Raw genomic sequence first — 22,705 nt, 5'->3', positions numbered from 1 at the left:
AAAGTGGTCTTAGAAAATTAGTGGAAGTGGAATGAGATGTGAAGTGTTATTGTGCATGGATATGTGCCTAGATGGTAAACAAACATGAGATGTGAATGTGCATGAGCACAATATGCATGGGTGCTTGTGCCTTCAATTGCACATTCAGCTGTGTATTCATTTGTGCCACACTGTCATTCAACACAAGGATTGTATAACACAACCAATGTATAACTCCACATACAGATATTTATGTTACACAACCCTGATGTAGCATTACTCAGCCAGTAAATCGTTTCACATTCTTTAAACTAATTCTATTACATGCTCCTGCAAGATCTTCTTGCTATAGGGTATTTTAATAAAATGAAATAAAGCTTTTTAAAATCCCTGTCAAAATGAGATTTGAGTGCCTAAAATGCTCTTTAGGTGCAACTTTGGGCAATTAATACAACATGCTTCCAATTGGAGGGATGTTGTGGGATGTGTGGATATATCTGAAATTTTATGTAGGCCTTTGCCTCCACTCCATTTTTACCCATAACCTGAGGTTATAGTCAGAGGTTTCAAAGGACTTGTCCAAAATTAACCCAAAGCATAAGAAAGGTGTTCACCTGGCTTAAACTATGATACCACCTCCTTCTCTATCAATATACTTTAAAAATGGAAATTGAACTACACAGCTGTATAGGCAGAGCCAAATAAGGCTTAAGCATATGGTCACTCATAGGTTGGAAATGCCATAATTGCAATTCATGAGACTTCCCAAGGGAGCTTGGGAAGTTTGCAGACGACACCAAATTGGGAGGGATAGCCAATAGGAGTATAGTGCCTAGATCCAGGGAAGTCATGCTACTCCTCTATTCTGCCTTGGTTAAGACCACACCTGGAATATTGTGTCCAATTCTGGGCACCACAACTGAAGAGAGATATTGACAAGCTGGAAAGTATCCAGAGAAGGGCGACTAAAATGATCAAGTGTCTGGAGAACAAGCCCTATGAGGAGCAACTTAAAGAGCTGGGCATGTTTAGCCTTCAGAAGAGAAGGCTGAGAGGAGACATGATAGGCATGTATAAATATGTAAGAGGAAGTCATAGGGAGGAGGGTGCAAACAGAGGCCATCCAACCTCTGTTTAAAAGCCTCCAAAGAAGGAGACTCTATCACACTCCAGGGCAGAGAGTTCAACTGCTAAACGGCTCTCACAGTCAGGAAGTTCTTCCTCATGTTCAGATGGAATCTCCTTTCTTGTAGTTTGAAGCCATTGTTCCGCATCCTAGTCTCCAGGGCAGCAGAAAACAAGCTTGCTCCCTCCTCCCTACAACTTTCTCTCACATATTTATACATGCCTATCATGTCTCCTCTCATGTATGGCAAGCATCCTCAGAGGTAGTGAGGGTTATGGCAAGCATTCTCAGAGGTAGTGACCTCACTACCTCTGAGGATGCTTGCCATAGATGCAGGTGAAACTTCAGGAAAGAATGCCTCTAGACCATGGCCATATAGCCTGAAAAAACCTACAACAACACAGTATTTTCTGTTGGTCATGGGAATACTGTGTGGGAAGTTTGCCCCAATTCTATCACTGGTGGGATTAAGAATGCTCTTTGACTGTAGGTGAACTATAAATTCCAGCAACTAGAACTCCCAAATGTCAAATCTATTTTTCCCAAACTCTACCACTGTTCACATTTGGGCATATTGAGTATTCGTGCTAAGTTTGGTCCAGATTCATCATTGTTTGAGTCCACAGTACTCACTGGATGTAGGTGAACTACAACTCCAAAACTCAAGGTCAATGCCCACCAAACTCTTCCAGAATTTTCTGTTAGTCATGGGAGTTCTGTGTGCCAAGTTTGGTCCAATCCCATTGTCGGTGGAGTTCAGAATGCTCTTTGATTGTAGGTTAACCATAAATCCTAGGAATTACAACTCCCAAATGACAATATCAATCCCCCCCAATCCCACCAGTATTCAAATTTGGGCGTAGTGTGTATTTGTGCCAAATTTGTCCAGTGAATGAAAATACATCCTGCATATACAATTAATAACAGTAGCAAAATGACAGACATGAAGTGGCAACAAAAATAATTTTAGGGTTGTGGGTCACTGGATTAAGAAGAACTGTATTAAGGGGTCTCGACATTAGGAATGTGGAGAAACAGTGATTTATATGAACAGGATGGATATTTGTATCACTCAAAAATTCAATGTGCCTTTTAATGAATTAATTGTTAAAAGAAATGAAATGGAAAAAAATCAGCATTTAATTCTGATTTAATATGATATTGCTAATTTGTATTGTAGAAACATCGAAGCACATCAGAGACAAATAACTGTTTGCCTTTAAATATAATAACAGGGATGAATTGTTATGAAAATGGGCAAAACACAGCATGTTGTGATTAATCTGTGTATCAGTATCTCCTTTCCTACTTTCATGCATTTTTACACCCCAGTTTTTTTCCCAAAAATCAATATCTAGAAATTGAGATGTTGTACTCAGATTGCTTTTGTTTTCTCTGCTGCCAGGCTTGTGTTGACAGCTGTGCTCTGCCCTTGCACTTTGCCACCTCCATTGAAAGCCCTTTGGGAATAGTAGAAGTCACAACCTCAGCATCCTCCCTGCAGCCACTGATCTGTGCTACCGATGCCAGTCAGCCTCAAGGGACTCAATTATAGCAGCACCTGAGATCTGCCCAGCAAGTCTCAAACACCGGCTCAGTTCAGAAAAGATCACACAAGATTCTTTACCAAAGCAGTAACCCTGGGCTCTTTGATCAGCTTTGGTGTGGCTTGTTTGCGAAGCAAAGGAACTCACCTGAGCTGAATACACGAAAAAGGAAGCACTCTCCTCTTCCTGGTGTTTGTTAGTAGAAGATAAACATATAGCTTTGACAACAAGGTGGCAAGAAATATATGCTCATGTATATAAGTCGATCTCATATATAAGTTTAGGACAAGTTCTGCAGTCAAAATTATGGCCATTGATATAACCCGTGGATAAGCTGAGGGTCATTTTGTGGAGAGGGGAAAGCACCAGCACTACTTCGAAGACCACTTTCCTACCCAGGCATTTGGAAAGATTTTTGCCACTCTACTCAGAAAAGTGGAAGGTCCTTTTCTGATGGAATTGAAGGTGCAGTAGCAACTCTTGCATTAAAAAAAAGAAAAAGAAACCACTCCTTTCTCTGAGTAGAGTAGCAAAAGCTGAGATTAGTCCATCCTGGGAAAAACTAAAAGAAGCATGGGCACCCTCTGCTCCCTTGGCACTTATTTCAGAAGTACCAAAGATACATGTTCCCACACAGGCCACCAAAAAGACCAGAAGGAGCAGCACTATGGGAAAAGTAGAGGGTCCTTCTTTCAGTTTTCCTACATAGAAAAGAATACATCTTTTGTCAATCTATTAAGTAAATAATGGTTCCTTTTGTGATAAAGCCTAATAGTATAGCATCCATGGATCAGTCAACCAAGTTTTCTGGGTTGGTTTTTCATTAAAATTTCTAAACTTATACATGAATATACAACAAAGCCCATTCCCACAGTGATCACTGATGGTTTCTATTCAATAGGAGCTGTGAATTCGATCCAGCATCGCTGCAACTGTCTGGTCCTCTAGAATCTGTTGAACTGCAACTTCCACTACTCTTCACCATTGGTGATGGTGATTTAGGGGCGATAGGAGCTGCAGTCCATCAACACATGGAGGGCCACACTTTGACAATTCCTGCACTCTAGGTTTTAGTATGAAATTTAAAGGTGCTGAACTCTCCAAGCTACTGGACTCTATTCTCCCAGCAGGTTCAGCACCTTGGATAGCTCCTCAACAGTTTACACCCATCATGGGCAAACTTTGACACTCCAGATGTTTTGGACTTCAACTCCCAGAAATCCCAGCCAGCTTGCCAGTTGTTAGGAATTATTATTATTATTATTATTATTATTATTATTATTATGTTAATTTATATTCCACTTTTCCTCTTCATACGGAGATTCAAAGCGGCTCACAACTAAAAGCATTTCAACACAACTTAAAATATACAAATATACAAATATTACAACAATATTAAACTGTTGATACTAAAATAATCCAGGTCAAAACCATAAAAGCATATAAAATCACAGCAACCTTTGATTGTCTTGATGGAATTGTGAGAGTTCAAGTCCAAAAACACTTGGAGGGCCGAAGTTTGTCCATGCCTGGTTTACACTAATCCCAGAGCAAGCTAATCTTCCTACTGAGACAGAAGCCACCACCCCCAATGTGGTGCTGACCCAAACTCACAAGGAGGGCATGACAGCTGGACAACAATTTCTTGTGATCGTTCCCAGCATTCAGGTTATACTTTCATATGGCAGCCCAAACACAGCAGTAGGAATTATAGAAAGGAATAAGTAACTCCAAGTAAGCTTCCAAAGATCTGAGACCAAAAGTACACTTAGAGCACTGGATCCCAGGTGGTCACCAGTGGTCATCCAGGTGTTTTGGACTTCAACTCCCACAATTCCAAATGGCTGCTAAGCTGGCTGGAATTACTGGGAGTTGAAATCCAAAACACCTGGAGTCATTGATAGTGGACCTCATCAGACCAAGGTCCTCAAGCCAGGGAAAGCAGGCAAATCTGGTGGACAGCGCACCGCATTACCCACATTGCCCCCTTTTCCATCCCACAGGGGGAAGCATCACTGCCTGGCTTCCCCCAGATATTTCCCTGCTTACTGGATGAGAACAAGAGAAGCCTCGCGTGTTCTCAGGGCTCCATACTACAATACTTACAGGATGCAGCCAGGATGGAGCCCTGCTGGAAGTACTCCTGCATCATGTGATGGACTCCATCAGGCTCCATCCTGCAAGCATCATAGGATGGGGACAAAGACTAATGTGATGAAGTCCTTAGAGTCTTCAAATGCTCTCTTCGGTAAAAGCATTCACTGATAAAGGGCTAATGTAACTTACCCACAACTCCACTGAAGGGAATCAACCTAAAATTAGTATTTTATGAGAGCTCACAACTATCCTTTATCAATACAATATCCTTCAACATGATATCACTTCAGATATTTAAAGGTATTGATCAACATCACCTCTTAGTCTCTTCTTCTCCAAGCTAAAAATGCCCAGCTTCCTAAATCCATTCTCATAAGACTTGGTTTGTATACCTTTGATCATTGTGATTACCCTTCTTTGGACACATTCCAGCATTTGATATCCTTTGTGAACTATGGTTTCTAGAACTGTATATAGTTTATTTGAGGTCAGCATGATTTGCAGTGATGCCACCAAAGGAATGTCCATGAACCCTGCCCTGCAGCAGTCATAAATATTGTTTCCACGTGTCTCCTGAGACTTAGGCAATGGAGCAAAGGGGATCACCTGAACTGAAATCACCACCTGAGTATGCAAAGGCACCTTGGAGCACTTTAGCGACTAACTGAGAAAAAGACATTGGTAGCATAAGCTTTCATAGTCTTAAGTCTACTTCCTCATATGCATAGCATCATTTCATGCCATGCATCTGAAAAAGTAAGCTTAAGTCCACAAAAGCTTATGCTACCAACCTTTCCCTCTCAGTTAATCTCGAAGGCACGACAAGATCCCTTTGCATGCTGAGAGTGAAGACTAACATGGCTATGTCTCTGAATTATTTGGCCACATGAGCCAGAAGAGTGTGAGAGAGATCAAGCCATGCCTTGTAGCTTAACTTCACACTCCTCTTTCGCTCTGTTTTCAAAACACATTTATTGTGCCATTATTGGTGTCCACCTCACAGTCACAAAGGAGGCAGAATGAGCTGCAAAAAGGGGAGCACAACCTGGGTTGAATTGAGAATGGGCAAAAGGATTTGTAGATTAACATGATTAACAATACTTCATGATGCAGGAAGTATTGGCAGACACCAATTTGGATGGCTTTAAAGAGGAATTATATTAATTTTATCAGCGGCTACTAGTAATATGCTCCGTCAGATTGACCATAGGATTTTAGTCTTTGACCTTGGAGAATCTGAGAAATGGGTTAAAAGTTTAGCACCTGGAAAACAGTGACTTTAGTGTAATCTGCAAGACACTGATCTGTGGTACAACGCACATTCTCCTTCCGTCCACTTTAGAACTAACCATTTTAATATCCACAATGCAGTAAGAGACAACATTTGAACCAGGTCATGTTCCTTCTCCACCAACCTTCTCTAACCCTTGAAATTCTACACGTGTTGCAGTTTAGCCTTGGAATACCTTTTCACCCAGCACCAAAGAGCCCAGTAGTAGTTAACTATAGCAGTTTATTTATAAAAAGCAAATACAAAAGGGCATTTCCCAAAAAAGCAGTAAGAAATATACTATGAAATAGCAGTAGTCCATATATACAAAGATCAATAGTCCAAAATAGCAAGGTACATGAAATCCAGGAAGTCAAGAACATAGGCTTAAATCCATAAGCATGAAAACATGAACTTTTCCAAGGCAAAACTCTTTCAAACATGGGCAAACTTGAGAGCTGAACATGAACTTGATTCTATGGCAAAATCTTTGCTCTGGAGACATTAAGTAAACATAACTTAATTTAAGTACAAATCTGACCAAGAAGAGGTTATACTTTTGACAAGGACTTCTCACAGAGTATTTCTGAACACCTTAATTTATCTTTCACTCCCTCCATGCAGAGGCCTAATCATATATCATGGGAAACCTTCCCATCTGCTGAATCTTCTGAAGGGTGATTCCCATGAGTAGCTGCCTTTTCCCTGAAATCTAAAACTATCTTTGACTCCCATTCAACTGTCTGAATATCTCTTTGCTCTAAGGCAAAGAGAAATTTATCCTAGGCCTGCAACTGCTGAGCATTTTGATCACACACTGACTCCTCAGTGGGAAACCCATCATCCCCCTCGTCTTCTGAGAGATCCTCACTCCCAGCACCTTATTGCTGAGCACCAACAACATGTAACTTTTACATTTACCAAAAGTATTAACTCATCCTCCCTTTTACTTATAAGAACCATTTATTTGCCATCAATGCATGCAATGGTCTTCTTTGTTGTGATTGGCCAGCCTTTTAAATTATTCACAATGTCCTGGGATGATCTTCAGTTCGCAAAAACTACATCTGCTAACTGGCTTGGTGACACAACAGATTTGTTACTGAATAATTAAAAAATGTTTTTTCAGTTGCCCTCTATTCTGGCCAAGTGGGTTAAACATACTGTATCTTCACTAGACGACAGGGACCCAAGACACTTACCATTGTAATTATGCAGTGCTTCTCATCAATGATGAAAAAACACAAATATATAAAGTCCTTTCCAACGCATATGGCATGAAAAATACAGCCACCTGAAATGTCTCTATCAATAAATATTTTGTCTTGCCATATTGCATCTCCAATGTTATGCAAATAGTTTATATATATATGCATACTTGGACATGGAGCATGACAGCATTACATATACAGTCAACTTCTACTTTCACTGGGATTATGGGTGCAGGACCCTCAAGAAAGTGGGAGCAAAGTGGATGGAGGTCCCTATTTTTTTAACCTGAGAGAACACCTCTCTAGCTGTTGACCATAGAATGTCTTTTCACACTATACAATTATAGTACAGTGATTGCATTTTAATTGCAAGGACCACATTTTATGGAATCCAGGGCTTGATTGTTTTGTGAGGTACCTGAGCTCCTTTCCTAATCTGCAAATATCAAAATACCAAAAGTGAGGTTTTGGCAGTTAAAGTGGAATCATAATTCTATAACTGCACTGTGTGAACAGGCTCTTTGCAAGTGCTGAACATTCCCTTCTGGAGAAGCGTTCACACTCCAGCGAGTCCTTTAACTTGTATAATTAATTTATATTCAGCAACCATGATCTTATCTACTCTAAATTATAAAGCTGGGAGGGATTTCAAAGTTCATGCAATCAAGTCTTCCTTGCTTTCCATTCCTATATTAACCTTCAACTTCAGGATTGCATCACATACCGCACTTTCCCCAGAGCTTGTAAAAGTTGGACTGCAACTCCCAGAGTCTCTAGGAACATGGCCATGGCTATTAGCCAGACTGAAGAGGAGATTCTGAGAACTGTCATCCAAAATTAAGGATAATATTTCCAAGCTGTGGTTTCTACTCAAGGGGATCCGTCAACATGGAAATGGCACAACTTGGTAAACATCCCTTCCTGACATAAAGGGAAGCATCTAAAAACTTTGATGCTGGACTTCAAAATACTTTTGCCTCATTCTTTCACACATCAAAGCACAACACAGGTGAAGAAAAAAACATAAAACTTGAAGAAAGAGAAGAATTAAAAACAAAAAGAGGGCATACCGTTTCATCTTCAAGTTTCAGCTGTAGAGTTTTATCTCCTTCTTTGTAATCTTTGATGATTTCTGCTGATTTCCAAACGTCCTCTGGGTCAGGAATCCATACTCTTGTATACTGCAAAAGAGAGGAAGAAAGGAATGGTTAAGATAAGTAAGAGAAGGACAGCCCAGTTTGATTAATCAACAAGTCTCAATGACTTTCCAAAAGCTTGTGGCTTACAGCTCCTATCAACTTGCTGTCCCTAATACCTTTTTGAAGTTGTTTAGAGTCTCCTTAGTATGTGCCAGGGCCTAAGGTGCCCATTTGGTGCCTTTTAGAAGTTGTTTAGGGTCTCCTTAGTATGTGCCAGGGGCTAAGGTGTCCATTTGGTGCCTTTTAGAAGTTGTTTAGGGTCTCCTTAGTATTGGCCCCCATGGCCAATGCTAACTTCATTGGCATTGGCCCTCATGACAATGCTAACTTCAAAAACATTTGATCCTAGTTTAGCATCTTGTTTTCAACTTTGTTCCAACCAAGTCTGAATTCTACAACTTGAATTACAGTGAATTCTACAGTCAGAATTCTGCAACTTCCCTGTGGAAAGTTCATGGGCAAAGCATGAAGCCAGCAATTGACTTCCAAGGCAGAAGAAAGGCAGGATATACGTACCTTACAGAAGAAGGGATGCACAGATACAAGAAAGCCATACAAAGAAATCCATGCAAAGGAGTGGGGTTCATAATAACAAGGGTTTACTCATCAATATTTAATCACGAAGCAGTGAGAAAATTGCAAACCAAATGCATTCATAACCTACTAATGGGTTTTATTCAATTGGAGTTTCATGTATATGCGCTATGCAGTATTGTCAGGAAGATATATGGTCTCATGAACTATTTCTGATCAGAGAGATAAATGCAAATTTTGCAAACCAAAGCATCTATTCTCTATCACGCACCCAAAAAAAGACACTTGTTAGAAAGAGTGTGTGCCCAACTTATGATAAATTAATCAAAGCTTCTGTGTGTTCATCCTGTTATGGCATTAATTGTATTTTCAAAGAAGAGAGAAGAAACAAAAATGTAAGTGTGCCCAATGGAATCTACATGGGAAATAAGGAGGAGACATGTCTCCAAGTGCTCAGTGTTATTCTGTAAAAAGCTCATGGTACTGATGGCTTCAAAATGGAGAACCAACTTATTTTATGTATTTGTTTTGCTTTCTTTCTAGAAAGGGCAAAGTTCGGCCCTCTCTTAGAATCATAGAATCATTGAGCTGGAAGAGACCTTGTGGGCCATCCTGTCCAACCACATTCTGCCAAGAAGCAGGAAAATAGCATTCAAAGCACCCCCAACAGATAGCCATCCAGCCTCTGTTTAAAAGCCTTCAAAGAAGGAGCCTCCTTCCCTTCTCCTCTCTTAACAGTCCAAACTACTTTTACATATTGAACTGAGTTTGCAGCAACTGAAGTAGACTGAGGACAAAGGGGGAAAGTGGATGGAGGGAAGAGAAACTGAGACATTTTAAGAACAGCTGCAAAAGTAGGATGACAGAGGATTAACTGGGACTGCTCCACCAGATGGGAGCAGTTGGGTGGTATAGGGAAATCCAGAAAACTAAGCCATTTTCTGTGGGGATTTGGAGCCTGCAAAGCTTAGTGCTGGCTTTTCCTAAGTGTGTGGGTTGTTGTAGGTTATTTCGGGCTATATGGCCATGGTCTAGAGGCATTCTCTCCTGATGTTTCGCCTGCATCTATGGCAAGCATCCTGAAAGTCTTCAACAATACATTTTCCTAAGTATGCTACTGAGCAACCCAACAAATTTGAACTGTATTACCTCCACCCAAAAAACAGCTAAACATCACACTGAATTCTGAATGCTGAGACAGATGCTCTGAACATTAAACTAGGTACTAACACACCACAAAAAAATGCAACTTTGATTGGCCCTTTGATTGGCAGTTACTGAAATGCCCATCATGAAATAGCAATGGCGAATTTTAAAAAGAAACTTTGCAGCTCAATGGCAATGGACTCTTTGCAAGTATGATGTGTAATTATTTTTACGGTTGCGCAACAGCTAGAGCAGCAGGAGCGCTTTGACGTGCTGTTAATGAAACTATCCAAATGTCTTGCCAGGGCAGCAGTTTTCCCATTGTAAAAGTGAGGGAAGGGGAGAGGGGGAAAGGGAGTGGAGGAAGGACGTGCTCAAAGCTCCACACTCCGTGCCTCCTTCTGTACCGCTCCACACCTCCAAGGCTCAGCGGAAGCTGTCAGGGCCCCTATTTTTAATTGCCATTGAAAAAATTGCCTCCAAGAATGTTGACATTTATTGTTCGCAGCGGGTTCATTTAATCACAGAGCTTGGCGGTTTTCCTTCTGTGACTCCTGAACCTGAGTCGGATGCCAGGCCAGTCATTTCTGGGAGGAAAAACTGATTCAATTATGAAAAACACTAGTCCCCAGTGGTCGAGGAATGTTTTGCAATATGTGGGCAATTCAATGAATTCATGGAAGTTACAATGTTCTACAGGATTAGAGCAATTAGAAGGCGGAAAAGGCATTAGAAACAGCTCTCTTAATGACAGTTTTAGAAATGAACTTTGAGTAGGAATGTAATCAGTAGCAGTACCCCAATCTACAACTGATCTTCCTTCCAACAGAGCTCTTGCCGCTAACCTTTTGTAGGCACCATTTTTCTTCAGCAGGCCTTTAACAATGGATTCCTCAGGTCCTGAAAGACCTGAGGAATTGTACAGTATGACTCCCCATAACCATGTGGGATATGTTCCTAAAATTACCATAGAAACAGGAAACTGTGGAAAATAGTGAAAACCTACTGAAATGAACAACTTTGGTCAGAAGTCACTGTAGAACAGGCCCTAGAAAATTCCAAGATACATATTCTCTCTAGGAATTTCCTACGTTCTCCAGGGTTACTCAAAGCACTGAGAAAATTAATTGAGAATGCATACTTTGTTGACTGCAAATGGGTGAAACCACAAGGAATGTCCATCATGAAGCAAACCGTTCCAGGCTACAAGGGCTGTACTCTGGAGAACTACTCTGGAGGGTGACTAAAATGATCAAGGGTCTGGAGAACAAGCCCTATGAGGAGCGGCTTAAAGGCATGTTTAGCCTGAAGAAGAGAAGGCTGAGAGGAGACATGATAGCCATGTATGAATATGTGAGAGGAGGTCATAGGGAGGAGGGAGCAAGCTTGTTTTCTGCTGCACTGGAGACTAGGACACAGAACAATGGCTTCAAACTACAAGAAAGGAGATTCTATCTGAACATGAGGAGGAGCTTCCTAACTGTGAGAGCTGTTCAGCAGTGGAACTCTCTGCCCCAGAATGTGGTAGAGGCTCCTTCTTTGAAAGCTTTTAGTCAGTCAGTCAGCCAGTAGCCTTTATTTCGGTCAACAAACCTTCAGCTAAGAAGTTTTTTGGAAGCTTTTAAACAGAGACTGGATGGCCATCTGTCGGGGGTGCCTTGAATGCAATATTCCTGCTTCTCGGCAGGGGGTTAGACTGGCTGGCCCATGAGGTCTCTCCCAACTCTATGGTTCTATGATTCTAAGAGGTTTAAGATTGGAGGTCAACTTGTCACAAACAGATCTCGCAAAATGTGCATGAGTCAACCATATGGTCCTCTACCAGGTAGAAAAGAGAATACATACAATGGTCCTGCAAAAATGGGTTCTTCATTCTTCAGCCTAGATACTTCTTGCAAAAGGAAGCTTTTAGGACCATAAGCCCTCAGGGAGAGGGGGATTGAATTGATAAAATGTCAAAAATGTTGAGATTTCTTAATTATCCTACTGTGGCGGCATATCAAAAGGAGCTGAGTTTCAACAGGAACACATGAAAGCAGGGTTACTACTATAATGCATCTCTAGATGCTTCCAAACACCTCTATGCATGGTACAGAATGACTATGTGTGAGTCACAGAGACCACAAAGAAGAAGCAGCAAGCTGCTCTAATCTCCTCTCATCATTTATGTGTACAGAATCAATGAAGTAGACTCAAATGGTACAAATAATCCATCTAAAACACAGACATGTGCCTTTCACCTTAAGAACAGACAAGCATCCCGAGATCAGAGGATTACCTGGGAAGGAATCCCACTGGAGCATTGCAACATACCCAAATACCTGGGAGTCACTCTGGACCGTGCTCTTACCTACAAGAAGCACTGCCTGAACATCAAGCAAAAAGTGGGTGCTAGAAACAATATCATACAAAAGCTGACTGGCACAACCTGGGGATCACAACGAGACATAGTGAAGACATCTGCCCTTGTGCTATGCTACTCTGCTGCTGAGTATGCATGCCCGGTGTGGAACACATCTCACTATGCAAAACAGTGGATGTGGCTCTTAATGAGACATGCTGCATTATCACAGGGTGTCTGCACCCTACACCACTGGAGAAATTACACTGTTTAGCTGATATCCGCCAGGAAGTAGCAACCAATAGTGAAAGGACCAAGGCAGTGACATCTCCAGCTCATCCCTTGTTTGGGTATCAGCCAGTACGTCAACGACTTAAATCAAGAAATAGTTTTCTTAGATCTACAGAGACACTCACTGGAACACCTCAGCAAGTGAGAGTCCAAAAGTGGCAGGCTAAAACCCAGAACCTTAATCCATGGGTGATACCAAATGAGAGACTCCCCTCTGGGCACACAGAAGACTGGGTGACTTGGAAGGCGCTGAACAGACTGTGCTCTGGCACCACGAGATGGAGAGCCAACCTTAAGAAATGGAGCCACAAAGTGGAATCTACGACATGCGAGTGTGGAGAGGAGCAAACCACCGACCACCTGCTGCAATGCAGCCTGAGCTCTGCCACATGCACAATGGAGGACCTCCTTGTGGCAACACCAGAGGCACTCCAAATGGCCAGATACTGGTCAAAGGACATTTAATCAACAATGCAAACTTTGTATTTTTTATCTGTTTGTTTGTTTTGTTCTGTTAGAAATGTAATACAATGGTCTGGTTGTGGATGACATGATAGGCAGATAGATAGATAGATAGATAGATAGATAGATAGATAGATAGATAACCATTTTGACACCTTCTGAAACAATTGCTAAATTAGAGGAACAATTTTCAGGAGATGATACACGTACATCACTGCTGGGTCATAGTGTTTTCCTTTTTTAAAATATACGAAAGAATTACTGTTGCTTCTGGATGGAGGCCACTAAGCAGCTGCACACACAGAATATGCACATCTGGGCAAATACATACATTAGGATTTTGTTTTAAAGAAGATAAGAAGACTAGCTGACCTCCTGGCCTCTTATAATTATTGATTTCCCCTTCTCCTCAAAGACCTTTCTCATCTCATCACGGGCCAGACTTGACTAATGAATTAAGCATCTAGATTAAGAGTAAATGCTTCAGATTTTCATGCCAGATGTTCAGTTCCACATCACTGTATTTTGTCATGTCTCTTTAAAATGCTTCAAGGGATTATTCGTAAAACATATCATCCATCAATTCTTGGAGGGAGGAAGACAATAACTCTGTGACAATGGGACGGAGGAGGAATTGGTTGAAAAGAAATACTCCAGTCTCATGGTTAGGAGTGCAACCCATGAGTTTAAAACTCCCCCCTTTTTCCAGAGAGTCTTTCAACTACATAACTATATTGGCATGATTCAACGTGGAGTTTTTTGCTTTCTAGTCTGCTGAGGAACTAGATTTGTTGGTGAGGAACTCTGGTATACTGTTGTATGCCTTCAAGTCGATTCTGGCTATGGTCACCCTAAGGCCATGATGGTGAACGTATGACATGCGTGTCAGCACTGACACGCATGGCTATTTTTAATGACACGCAGACACAGAGAAGTACACCTTATAAGAGCCCATCTAATTCCATCCTTAAATTTGTCAAAGGCTCTACAAATTTAACATCTACATGTTTGGGCATTGTTCACTCCATAACTCAGCATGGAATATACATTTTTCTTATTGAAACTATAAATATTGCAAAATTATGTTTTTTTTTCTTGAAGTTGACACCCCGCCCAGGTTTTTGGCAAATTTTGACACACCAAGCTCAAAAGGTTGGCCATCACTTCCCTAAGGTGAACCTAAAGAACAGAGTAGTTTGAGCATCCTGGACAGCAAAGTTTGAATCCCCACTTAGTAATCAAACCTTGTCTAGAAAACCTAGTGATGGGTTCACCGTAAGTCAGAAATGACCTGAATACACATAACAGCAGCAGCAGCAGCAGCAACAACAACAAGGCAAACCACGATTTGTTCCAATGATGTTTGCCAATGACTTTCCTCAGAGGCTAAGCCATACCAAAGTTCAAAAAGTGCAGTTCCATGCTTAATTGGGGACTTGAAACCTGGTCTCTCAGAGTCCTTATCTAACACTCAAATCATTGCATTTATTTATTTATTTACTATCCGTCCCCTGCCACACGTTGCTGTGGCCCACATGGGGGTTCTGCGTGGGAGGTTTGGCCCAATTCTATCATTGGTGGGCTTCAGAATGCTCTGTGATTGTAGGTGAACTACAAATCCCAGCAACACAACTCCCAAATGTCAAGATTATATTTTCCCCCAAACACCACCAGTGTTCACATTTGGGCATATTGAGTATTCGTGTGGAGTTTGGTCCAGATCCACCATTGTTTGAGTCCACAGTGATCTCTGGATGTAGGTGAACTACAACTCCAAAACCAAAGGACACTGCCCACCAAACCCTTCCAGTATTTTCTGTTGGTCATGGGAGAACTGTGTGCCAAGTTTGGTTCAATGCCATCATTGGTGAGGTTCAGAATGCTCTTGGATTGTAGGTGAACTATAAATCCCAGCAACTTCAACTCCCAAATGGCAAAATCAATTTTTTTAAGTGAAGGACATACATTGGGTTGTTGGGTGTCTTATGTCCAAATTTGGTGTCAATTCATCCAGTGGTTTTTGAGTTATGTTAATCCCACAAATGAACATTACATTTTTATTTATATAGATTTATTTACAGTATTTATATTCCGCTCTTCTCACCACACAGGGGACTCAGGGCGGATTACAATGTACATATACATGGCAAACATTCAATGCCATAGACACACAACATATATAGACAGACACACAGAGGCTGTTTAACATTCCAGCTTCACGAGGGTATTCTGGCCACCAGGGGAGCTGTCGCTTCACCATCCATTTGTGGCACTGATGGAGTACTTCCTCATTCTTTTGCATGCTTGCTGGAGATTTTATGGCATTGTAAATTAGTTAAATCAACCTCCCCACATAAGCAATACCTAAATTTCCTACTTTAACAGATGCAACTGTCTTTTGGGCTGCAAAGGTCGACAGCAAGCTACACAAATGGTCAGAAGCTCACTCCGACCCAGGCTGGATTCGAACTCATGACCTTTCGGTCAGTAGTGATCTTAATGCAGATGACTCCCAGCCAGCTGTGCCACAGTCCCACTTTCACATTGGCTTTCCAAGTTCTCTAGTGGAGAATTCTCAATAATTCTCTATAAGCAGCAAACATCATGAATCCATTGCAATGGAGCCATGGCAGTCCAATCAGAATCGTACTGTATAGTATGCATAGCATGAAAGGACTCCAGTTGTCATAAACTGTGTAAGTAATGATGCTGGCTATAAGAAATTACTTATTTTAGGCATGAGGGGGAAATATAATAGTTTACTTGTACCATTTGGGCCCACTTCAATGATTCTGTACATTGAAATTAATGTAACGAGTAAGGATAAATTCACTGCGCAGGGAGCAACAGGCTATGTTTCACAGTCCCTTTTAGAAATTACTTACAAAGGCATTTTGTCACAGGGTTTTATGTCACTTCCATGTAAGCCTAAGGGTTTTGTTTTTTTTTTTAAAAAAAAAGCAACATAAAGTAATGAAAATGGAATGTGAAACACATCCATCACTGCAATGAGCTCTTTTTAAAAACACGGTAAGGCGTAACAATGAATTACTTTTCGAACACTATAATGGGTGATAGAAATAAATTATTCTCTCATATATATATATATATATATATATATATATATATCAAAGTTTTGTGACTGTAGAGTTGGACAATGGGGAATTCTTGAATGGAGCATTAAATTATGTTTGCCTGTTAATACTCCTTTTTCCTCTTATTCGTCTCAAAATGTCCCCACATAGGACAGGTTGTTCCTAACAGGATATCTGTGTGCGTGTGCATACATCAATATTCTGATGACAATGTCACCTGTGCACATTCAGAAGAAGACCTACAAGCCACTCTAAACACCTTTGTAGAAGCATACATGATGCTTGGCCTCTTATTGAACATTGAGAAAACCAAAGTGCTCTTCCAGTAGTCATTAGCCAACCCCTCCCCAATGTCAGAGATACAGCTTAATGGTGTAACATTAGAAAATGTTGATAATTTCCGCTACCTTGGCAGCCACCTCTCCACAAAAGTCAACATTGACACTGAAATACAACACCGCTTGAGCTCTGCAAGTGCAGCATTTTTCCAAATGAAGCAGAGAGTGTTTGAAGACCAGGACATCCATAGGGATGCCAAGGTGCTTGTTTAGAAAACTATTGTCCTCCCAACCCTGCTATACGGCTGTGAAACGTGGACTGTCTACAGACCTCACATGCAACTCCTAGAACGATTCCATCAGCGTTGCCTCTGAAAAATCCTGCACATCTCTTGGGAAGACAGGCGGACAAATGACAGCATGCTGGAAGAAGCATTGAAGCGATGGTCCTCCGCCATCAGCTCTGCTGGACCAGCCATGTTGTCTGGATGCCCAACCACCGTCTCCCAAAGCAGTTGCTCTACTCCGAACTCAAGAATCGAAAACGGAATGTTGGTGGGCAGGAAAAGAGATTAAAAGATGGGCTCAAAGCCAACCTTAAAAACTCTGACAGAGACACTGAGAACTGGGAAGCCCTGGCCCTTGAGTGCTCCAGCTGGAGGTCAGCTGTGACCAACAGTGCTGTAGAATGTGAAGAGGCACGAATGGAGGGCAAAAGAGAGGAACATGCCAAGAGGAAGGTGCGTCAAGTCAAGCCCGACTGGGACCGCCTTCTACCTGGAAATCAATGTGGAAGAACATGCAGATCAAGAATAGGGCTCCACAGTCACCTACGTACCCATTGCCAGTACACTGATCTTGGAAGACAATCCTACTCAGACAATGAGGGATCACCTAAGTAATTAAGTACACTTCTTTTGCCTCCCCATCAAGTCCCCATTCTATGTCTTTAGCAAACATTTTATGCTCTTTGATAAATTACAATTCCACAACGCAGTACAAAATGTGTGATACATTACAAACATGAAAACTGCAGAAGGAGTTATGTCCTGGAATCAATGCTCAGGGAAAACAGCTCTGGGTGAATGACAAATCTGACAGAAGGATTTGGGGAAAGATATCACACTTTTCAAAATCACTTTATAAGGGTGAGCGTTTTCATCTCACCTGCAAATTCCACTTAAATAGAAGATGATCCTTGGAAAATTAGCATTTTTCCGCAAGAAGGGCACACAGACCACTGAAAATGTTGAACGGAGAAATACGGAAGAAAGAGCAACCAAAAGCAAGGGAAGCAGAACCCTGCAACTTTCATTAATAATTGGGTAAATTAAATCCAATTATATGTTAGGTTCTTGTGGGTTTTTTCGGGCTATAGAGCCATGTTCTAGAGGCATTTCTCCTGACGTGCCTCTAGAACATGCCTCTAGAACATGGGTCTATAGCCCGAAAAAACCCACAAGAACCTAGTGATTCCAGCCATGAAAGCCTTCGACAATACAATTATATGTTTCCTTAAATTTTCTAATATCCTCATTCCTTTAGAGACTAGCAAAAGAAAGAAAGTAAAAACACAGTCTTTGCTTTGAACTCAAGTACCATAAAAGAATGGGAGTTTGTCCCAGCGCTTTTAAAAGTTGCTTTTTTAAACTACAAATTACACACTTAGTGACCATGTTGTCTGTGGGATTCTGAGAGCTGTAGTTCAAAAAAGTAATTTTTCAATAGTCTGTTTGAAATTTGTGAACATCCTTCGGCTCCTCCACGATGACATGATGGCAATAGTCTTGGACAGCAATGGCTCCTGAAGTGACCCATTTAATCAGGTGTCAAACAGGGATGTGTTACTGCCCCAACCTTATTTTCCATCTTCATCATGATGATACTTCATCTTGTTGATGGGAAGCTTCCCACAAAAATGGAAATCATCTATTGGACAGATTACTTTGGTTTTCTCAGTGTTTTCTCTTACTGGCCAAGCTTCATGTATGCTTCTACAAAGGTGTTGAGAGTGGCTTGTAGGTCTTCTTCTGAATGCGCGCAGACTACATTATCATCAGCATATTGGACTTTCTATAACAGATGATGTTGTGACCTTGGTTTTGGCTTTCAGTCTGCTGAGGTTATAGAAGTCCAATATGCTGATGATATTTATTTATTTATTTATTTATTTATTTATTTATCGTGTCGGTGCAACCACTCGATTATATTACATTTCTAACAGAACAAAGCAAAAAAAAAAACAGACAAAATATGAAAATTGTGAGTTTGGTAGTTGTTTAAATGTCCTTTGACCAGTATCTGGCCACTTGGAGTGCCTCTGGTGTTGCTGCAAGAAGGTCCTCCCTTGTGCATGTGGCAGGGCTCAGGTTGCATTGCAGCAGGTGGTCTGTGGTTTGCTCTTCTCCACACTCGCATGTCGAGGATTCCACTTTGTAGCCCCATTTCTCAAGGTTGGCTCTGCATCTCGTGGTGCCAGAGCGCAGTCTGTTCAGCGCCTTCCAAGTCGCCCAGTCCTCTGTGTGCCCAGGGGGGAGTCTCTCATTTGGTATCAGCCATTGGTTGAGGTTCTGGGTTTGAGCCTGCCACTTTTGGACTCTCGCTTGCTGAGGTGGTCCAGCAAGTGTCTCTATAGATCATAGAAAACTATTTCTAGATTTAAGTCGTTGACGTGCTGGCTGATACCCAAACAGGAGATGAGCTGGAGATGTCTCTGCCTTGGTCCTGCTGATGATAATGTAGTCTGTGTGCATTCAGACCTACAAGCCACTCTAAACACCTTTGCAGAAGCATACATGAAGCTTGGCCAGTAAGAGAAAACACCGAGAAAACCAAAGTGCTCTTTCAGCAATCACCAGCCAATCCTTCTGCAACACCAGAAATACAGCTTAATGGTATGACATTAGAAACTGTTGACCATTTCCACCACCTTGGCAGCCACCACTCCACAAAATCAATGTTGACACTGAAATACAACACCGCCTGAGCTCTGCGAGTGCAGTATTTTTCCGAATGAAGCAAAGAGTGTTTGAGGACCGTAACATCCGTAGGGATACCAAGGTGCTTGTTTATAAAGCCATTGTCCTCCCATTGTCCTTAAAAAAAAACCTATAATGAGGAAGGGACTGAGCTGTGTTAATGGCAACAAGGACGAGACCGTGACCTTGATATAACCATGATCTTGAGTTTGAAAAAACTGCTCAGTTGAAGCTGCTATTTTCATACAAAGATAAACTCCCAATGCGCCCCACAGAACCATCCTTCTCTTTTTATTGGAATCACAGGGCAGTGGGAAAATATAGTTGAATGGTCCCTTTCTGGTACATGAGTCCCCTCCTCCTGCAGCCCTCCCCATCACTTCTATTAACAATTTTTCAGAAACAATAACAGCACTCACACAAATTAACATCAAATCTGGTTTTGGATTTATTCTTGTTCCATCAAGTGAACAATCAAGCCATAAATAGCATTGTTTACTTTCCAATTTTAGCTTCTCTCTCGTTATTTAACTCAAAATATCTTCTTTGATACTATAGTTAGAAATTGTAATTAGACCATTTTTGTGACTAAACAAACAAAACAAACAATTCAATGCCTTATCTGGAACCGCTCAGAATCTCATGGTAATTTCACAACGGTATCAGCAAGGGATTGGTTTTGCCCACATACTTGGCGGTGCTGTTTCTCAAACTAGCCCATTAAAAAAACTCATACTAATTCCTTGTCATTTTGCATGAATTTCAGCTTCTATTATTTGTATCAAAAGAAGAGCAAACTGCCTGCATAAAGTGTTGTCAGAGCAATTTGTTATGAATCACACCTCATCAAAGATGACCTAATGAGTATTTTGAAGTACACCCACATTAATGAACGCTCCCACCGGCTCCTGGATAACAGGCTGGAGCATCACGACTTTGACACAAAAACAAAACACTTAAGGACGATGAGCACATAATCTGTGCCTCTGATGTTAACCATTTTAAAGAGGATGAGTGAGAAGCAGTTAATGCATCAAGACCTTTGCTTGAAAGGAGTGCCGTTGTGAGAGCTCGGTTCTCAAGAGGAATCTCAAAGAGCAGGCTGTACCCGGAGACAAGTGCCTTACACTAAACCCTTCTCGAAAGAGGATTTAAGTTACTCCTGAAGACCTAACAAATAAAGTTCAGGAACTGTTAGAGTGGATAACAAGGTTTGTTGCACCACACTGCAGCCCGCCACCTCAATTCCTCTGATAATAACCATTTATTCAAGAACGAAGTGCTGGAACACAGGAGTGTGCTGAAAGTAATACAGGAGGGTGAGTCAAAAAGTATCTGCACTCTGGGTTGTTGTAGGTTTTTTCGGGCTATGTTCTAGAGGCATTCTCTCCTGACGTTTCGTCTGCATCTATGGCAAGCATCCTCAGAGGTAGTGAGGTCATTTTTTTAATGAAACTAAAATGTTGATCATATTTATTTATTTATTTATTTATTTATTTCCAGCATTTCTATCCCCTCCTTCTGCACTTTTGAGGAAGGACTTAGGGTAGGTTACAAATGGCAGCCATTAGATGCCATCACTAACATCAATCACATTACAAAACAAATTGACAATTAGGTGAACAGCGGGATTACAAATATGCATTAAACTTAAAAATAAACATTAAAAAACGAAACATTAAAACAGCATCAAGCACAAATCACAAAATCCAAATCAAAGTCCAAAGTTCCACTCCGATGTCTATTCATGGTTAATTCTCATCGGTCAATTGCTGTTACTTCTCAGTCAGCTGCCCAAATGTTTGGTCCCAGAGCCAGGTTTTGACCTTTTTTCTAAAGGAGAGGAGTGAGGGGGTAGCCCTAATTTAGCTGGGGAATGTGTTCCATAGGCTACCATTCTTCTAGGATGATATGTAGCACAATCACCAGAAGAGATAGCTTACTAGTTCATGGCAATATCACACTCCATCAATACTACTTGAGGAGAATCAAGAAGGTAACCTTGTGATACCATCAGGTAGGAACTAAGCAGCTTTCGCCACTTGGGTACCCTCCAGATCTGTGTTGAAAGCAAAAAAGCATCAGTGCTCATACAAAGTAACTTGGGACAGGAAGAGTTCCAGAATGCACGCCTGCCCTTTTGTTTTCACTTCTCTCTTTCCAAAGCCTTTTGGCTCTTGCACACAAAGGTCACTTCCCTTTCCCTAGAAGTTAGTTGGAGTCTTTTATGACGCTTTGTCTGAGAAGGAAGCATCACGAAGGTCTCAGGGTGGCCCATTGCCACCCATGAGAGTCATTAGGGATTCTTGTACTAAAGTTTAAGCAATCTTCTATCTCCTCTTCTGTGGATTTCCTGCAACAACAAACCTAAATTTTACTTTTTGACCTTACTAGAGCATTCTGCTTATTTCTCTCCCGTTTTCAACCACAAGCTCATATTACACCAGCTACATTGCACTTATGGATACCAAACGACTGCAGTCTTTTGGATGGCAACTTCCATCACACACTTGGGCTGATGAAAAGTTGTTCTCCGATCCATCTTGAAGCCACATCCAAGCCTTTTACCAAGCATATTTCACAGATGAGATGTAAAGCACTGGCATAAGTCTTCCACACTGTTTCTATATATGTGAAAAGCCCAATTACTTAAACACAGACAAAAAATGGGAGAGTCTGCATGCAAATCTCCATTCTAACCAGTGCCAGCTTTTTGCATGTATTTTGCAAGTCAAAGGAAGAAATATTGCTATGAGCATAAATAATGCACCACAGAAGGCAGAACAATGCCAATTTCCAATCAAACGCTGTATTCCATTCTCTCCCTATGCATGCATCTACCCATGCCTCAAGGCCTGTTCAGGTGGATTTGCTCTGCATCCCATTAGTGCTAATGCAGAACACCGGTTTTATTTTGGTGCCACGTTAAGACTTAGCCATTCATTACCTGCCTTTGGATCTTCCTGACTGTAACAGAGTTGTGATTTATTTTCTTGAATTTCAGTACTGATTTTGCATAATAAATACAGTCAGCCCTTTGCATTCATTTGAGTTAGGGGTCCAGGATCCTTATGAAAGTGGGAAAATGTGAATAAAATAACACTTCTTTTAACCGAAGGGAACATCTCTCTACAAACCCTGAGGTCCTCTA

General features: G+C 41.2%; 1 protein-coding gene across 4 annotated transcripts in view; it reads right to left on the bottom strand.

Moving 5' to 3' along the window:
- Positions 1–22,705, bottom strand: part of MYO5B (myosin VB) — a 372,261-nt gene that overhangs the window by 239,060 nt on the left and 110,496 nt on the right. For all 4 annotated transcript variants that reach the window (XM_067464658.1, XM_067464659.1, XM_067464656.1 and 1 more), the window contains exon 2: positions 8,301–8,411. In XM_067464658.1, the coding sequence (XP_067320759.1) occupies positions 8,301–8,411 (111 nt within the window). The remainder of the gene's footprint in view (positions 1–8,300; positions 8,412–22,705) is intronic.

This window comes from Anolis sagrei, chromosome 2 (assembly GCF_037176765.1).
Source record: "Anolis sagrei isolate rAnoSag1 chromosome 2, rAnoSag1.mat, whole genome shotgun sequence".
NCBI classification, from domain to species: Eukaryota; Metazoa; Chordata; class Lepidosauria; order Squamata; family Dactyloidae; genus Anolis; species Anolis sagrei.
The sequence above is the reverse complement of the archived record's forward strand: the minus strand, read 5'-3'. Positions and strand labels throughout refer to the sequence as shown.